This window comes from Buceros rhinoceros, unplaced genomic scaffold (assembly GCF_000710305.1).
Source record: "Buceros rhinoceros silvestris isolate BGI_N320 unplaced genomic scaffold, ASM71030v1 scaffold18310, whole genome shotgun sequence".
NCBI classification, from domain to species: domain Eukaryota; kingdom Metazoa; phylum Chordata; class Aves; order Bucerotiformes; family Bucerotidae; genus Buceros; species Buceros rhinoceros.
In genome coordinates this window covers 8,335-12,264 of record NW_010390358.1, presented here as the reverse complement: position 1 = coordinate 12,264, position 3,930 = coordinate 8,335, and the positions used below count along the sequence as shown (strand labels likewise).

At 37.2% G+C, this 3,930-nt stretch overlaps 1 protein-coding gene across 1 annotated transcript in view; it reads left to right on the top strand.

Moving 5' to 3' along the window:
* LOC104494711 (bifunctional 3'-phosphoadenosine 5'-phosphosulfate synthase 1-like) overlaps positions 1-3,930 on the top strand; it is a gene marked incomplete at both ends in the record, with an annotated part of 7,930 nt that overhangs the window by 177 nt on the left and 3,823 nt on the right. Inside the window, 2 exons of the mRNA XM_010137578.1 lie at positions 1-67; positions 3,679-3,914. Coding sequence (XP_010135880.1) covers positions 1-67; positions 3,679-3,914 — 303 coding nt within the window. The remainder of the gene's footprint in view (positions 68-3,678; positions 3,915-3,930) is intronic.

Sequence of the window (3,930 nt, the reverse complement as noted above, 5' to 3'; positions counted from 1 at the left end):
AGGAATAAGAGAGGCCAAGTGGTAGGAACAAGAAGTGGTTTTCGTGGATGCACAGTCTGGTTAACAGGTATGCTCATAGATTTGAGGATGGCTTTGTTTTAGGTACTCTTCTGAAAAGCTACTTAGCTGTAGCTCTTTTTTTTTTTTCTTGCCAAGTTGAATGTTTGTGGAATTTAAGACCTTGATGCAATTTTATTATTATTTTTAGGTAGACTAGCAAGAACTTGCTCTGGGAGTAAGTAGTAACTTGAGAATGTATTTTGCTTAGTGTTCTAGGAGCATTGTTTATTTGGTACTGTCTGCTCTTTAATTCCAGTTGATTTTTGGAGTTTTTTTCCTTTTTTTAAACCAGTTCTGACTCTTCTTACTGTCCGTTTTTTCTATTAACAACTGAAACCCAGCTGTTTTTTCTTTAGAGTCTGTATTTCTTGATCTTTTCTGTAAAAGTATCTTCTCTTTGGAATGTTTTTGTCTCCTTGGTTTGAAATAACATTTCAATCAATATAAATCTATGACTTTAGACAGGAATTGCATGTTGGGCAATTGCAATTCATACTGGGAGTTATTTTTTAAATCAGCACTGTGGTTTTTTTCATTGAATTGTTTTGATTGTAAAAAGAGGAGGTAAGTAAATTCTGGAAGACAGCTTTGTTTCGTAACTGTGAAGGGATTTTTTTGTTCTGTGTTTCAAAGTTCCTGGAAGCTTTAATGTATTTCCTTTGGAGGTTTGCTGAGTTTTATTGGTGGTTCTTTTTTCCCAGTTAAAACTGAAAATAAAAAATAAATATAATAAAATGTAGTGTTTAATTAGCTTGTAATCCATTTAGGGCACTGTTGTATTGTGATAGAAGATAGTCACAGAGTAGTAGAGAACCTTACTAACTAAAATAAAGTAAAATATGTTTTTGCTGGTGGTAATGAAAGTGTCTGAAAGGTAAAGCAGTAGTTGATAACAAATCACCAAGAGCCATTCCAAACAGATTTGATACAGGAGCCTGCTGTCATGTGTTTCTTTGGTAAAAGAATGGAGACCTTTCACTCCCTGTAGCTGTCACATAGCTCCACCCTGTCTCTCAGTGCTAGAATGATCTGGTAGGCTGCCTTCCGGTTTTTCCTGGTAATTCATTAATATCTTTTTGAAATAGGTCATGATAAAAGTGTTTTCTCAGTTATCTGCATGGCGAAATTTTCCAGTCGTCATTCTTTTTAAACAAATGTAATCTTAATCCCCAGTTTCCTTTTTTTCAGGAGGAAGAAGGGTGGTGGTAGAATAGTAGGAAAGTAGGAAGGGTGTAAGATACTAAGATGACTGTGTTGGGGAAGCTAAGTTATTGAAGATGTTTGAGCACAAATGTTATGGAGTGAAATGGACTGTAGGCACTGAAGTAATCCATTCTAGAACTGTGTAAACATGAATCTTGAAACTCTTGCTAGGCTTTAGAATAAAAGCTGAAATGGTAGTATGCTCTTTTCAAGGTTCTCTCACCTCCTCAGCACTCATGGGGTGGGAGTGTATGGGAAGTTACTTCAGAGGTCACCTTTCACTTTTAAACTAAGATTTTTTGAGAGCTAAATTCTAATGAATGTCTTTTGCTGTTGAGTCAGAGGGTCCTGTTATAAAAAAAATCCTGAGGAATGTATCAAAAATATAGAAAACCATTATTTTCAATGTAAAATAATATGAAATTTTCAGTTATTATTAAACTTCAGTAAGTTATTTCAAAGACTTAGCTCAAAAGCTGTGTTTAAAAATCATTATTATATAACCATAACTTCTGCATCTCATTACACATTGGAGACCAAATCAGGCATAAAAAGCTAGAGCATCTGAGTGAGTAGCAAGCTGGGTCTGGGGAGACAAATTGCAAGTCAAAGACTGCATCAATGAAAAGTAAATGATGAAGTTGCTGAAATCTTAATTTGGACTGCCATGGTTATTTTCTAGGATGGGGGTTTGCTTAATTGCTACCAAAAGAAGAATGTTCTGTTTCAAACCTTGCTTTCCTTCTCTTGCCTTGCACAAGGTGTATTGCTTGCCCAGTCCAACGTTGAGTTGATTCAACTTGCGAAATCATCAGAGAAATTTACACAGCCTTCCCTCCCAACACAAACAGGAAAAAGGAGGGGAGGGGGGGAGGTGGAGAGGAAAAAAAAAGAAAAAAAGGGAGAAATAAAAGACTAGCAAACTGAACTGGCTAATGGATACCAGAGGTGGTGGAATAATAGAAGCAGGATGGTGTGAGTGGAGAGAGGGGAGGGCAAGAGAGCAGGACCTCCCCTTTGGAAGCTGATTCTGACCCAAGTCATAACATTCAGCCTCACTATGAGTAGCTGTTGCTCTTTTCCAGGCAGCCAGATAAGCACTGACACACAAAACTTGAGTTGTCCAGGAAAATGTAGATAATTTTAGAAGTGATGATAGGTAATTTTTCCCAACTCTGCAATTTTTTCAGAGGGTTGAGTATGAACCAAACCATCCTGAAATCTGTGAGAATCATGTGGGGGCTTTTCTTGAGAGAGAGGTGTTGGCTTAGTCCTTATGTATGACTTGTCCTGGCATACACACATTCTCATGTTTTGAGTAGAATGCTCTGCATCTTCTGGTTATTGAGTGAAGGAGGAACAATGTAATGACTCCCTTAAATTACCCCAAACTGTTGCAGATTTCATGGGTTCCTTTGCACTTTGTGTTTGCTTAGAACATGTTTGTTAGCACGATTGTCATCCTTTGCTGTAAAGGTCTTAGAAGTAATGCTGGGCTGATGTTTTGTGTGTTGTTTTTTTTTTTTTTTTCCTTCTTCTTTCTCTGAAAACTAATATAGATCTGAAAACCACTAATATAGATCAAAACATTTTTCTTTACCCATTAGTGCTATTTATTTTAGACTATTATTGCCCCCTTTTTTTCTTCCTCAAAGGATTAATGTCATCTTTTGAAGATCTGAGTTTTTGTCCAATTTAGGCATTGATTGCTCTAAATAAGTTGAAGCATGTGCTATAGATAAACTCCTGAAATCTAGTCAGGAAAATTACTTAAATACATTTCCAACTTAAAGCAAACAGTAGACTTTTTAGTGCCAACAAGACCTCTCAATTGTTTAAAAGTTTGTTGCCGAAGATTCTGAACTGGACCAAAGCTTAGCACTAAAATTGTCTTTGCTTGTTGCTAACACATTCTGATTAGTGGAGTACCACTACTGTGTGTGAGTCTGAGTGAGTTTTGTTGTGTCTTCAAGGAGTAAGAACAGAGTGTGATTTGGTCTGATCCCATTTCTTTTGTTGACTGAAATCCACTTCGGTGAAATCTTTCTCTTCTGATGCAATTGTAATGCCTTAGCTCTCTGTTGGGTGTTTGAATTTAGTTTGCTCAGGTAGTAGCAACTACCAGCTGAACCATTGGGGAATATCTACTGCCTCTATAAGCAGCAGCAGTATTCAAGGCCAAACTCTTTCATCTACTTTTAAATGCACATTTAACTTTGCACCTTACTCTCCCTCTAGCTATTGTCTGTGTAAAAGGCACTTGGCTTATATTGCAGGTAAGGATCTCCAAAAGGCATTGGTGCTGATGCCTGTCACTCTGGGTTTTTCATACTAGCAGTGGTACATGTACTATAATTTGCCCAAACTTGTTTCTATGCTTATAATATATATTTTTATTATTATTTAATATTCTAGGTCTATCTGGTGCTGGGAAGACTACAGTGAGCATGGCACTGGAGGAGTATTTAGTATGCCATGGCATTCCATGCTACACATTGGATGGTGACAACATTCGCCAAGGCCTTAATAAGAATCTGGGTTTCACACCAGAAGATAGAGAAGAAAATGTCCGTCGTATTGCTGAGGTTGCTAAACTCTTTGCAGATGCTGGTTTGGTGTGCATAACTAGTTTCATCTCTCCCTATACTCAGGTAAATGTGCAAGCCC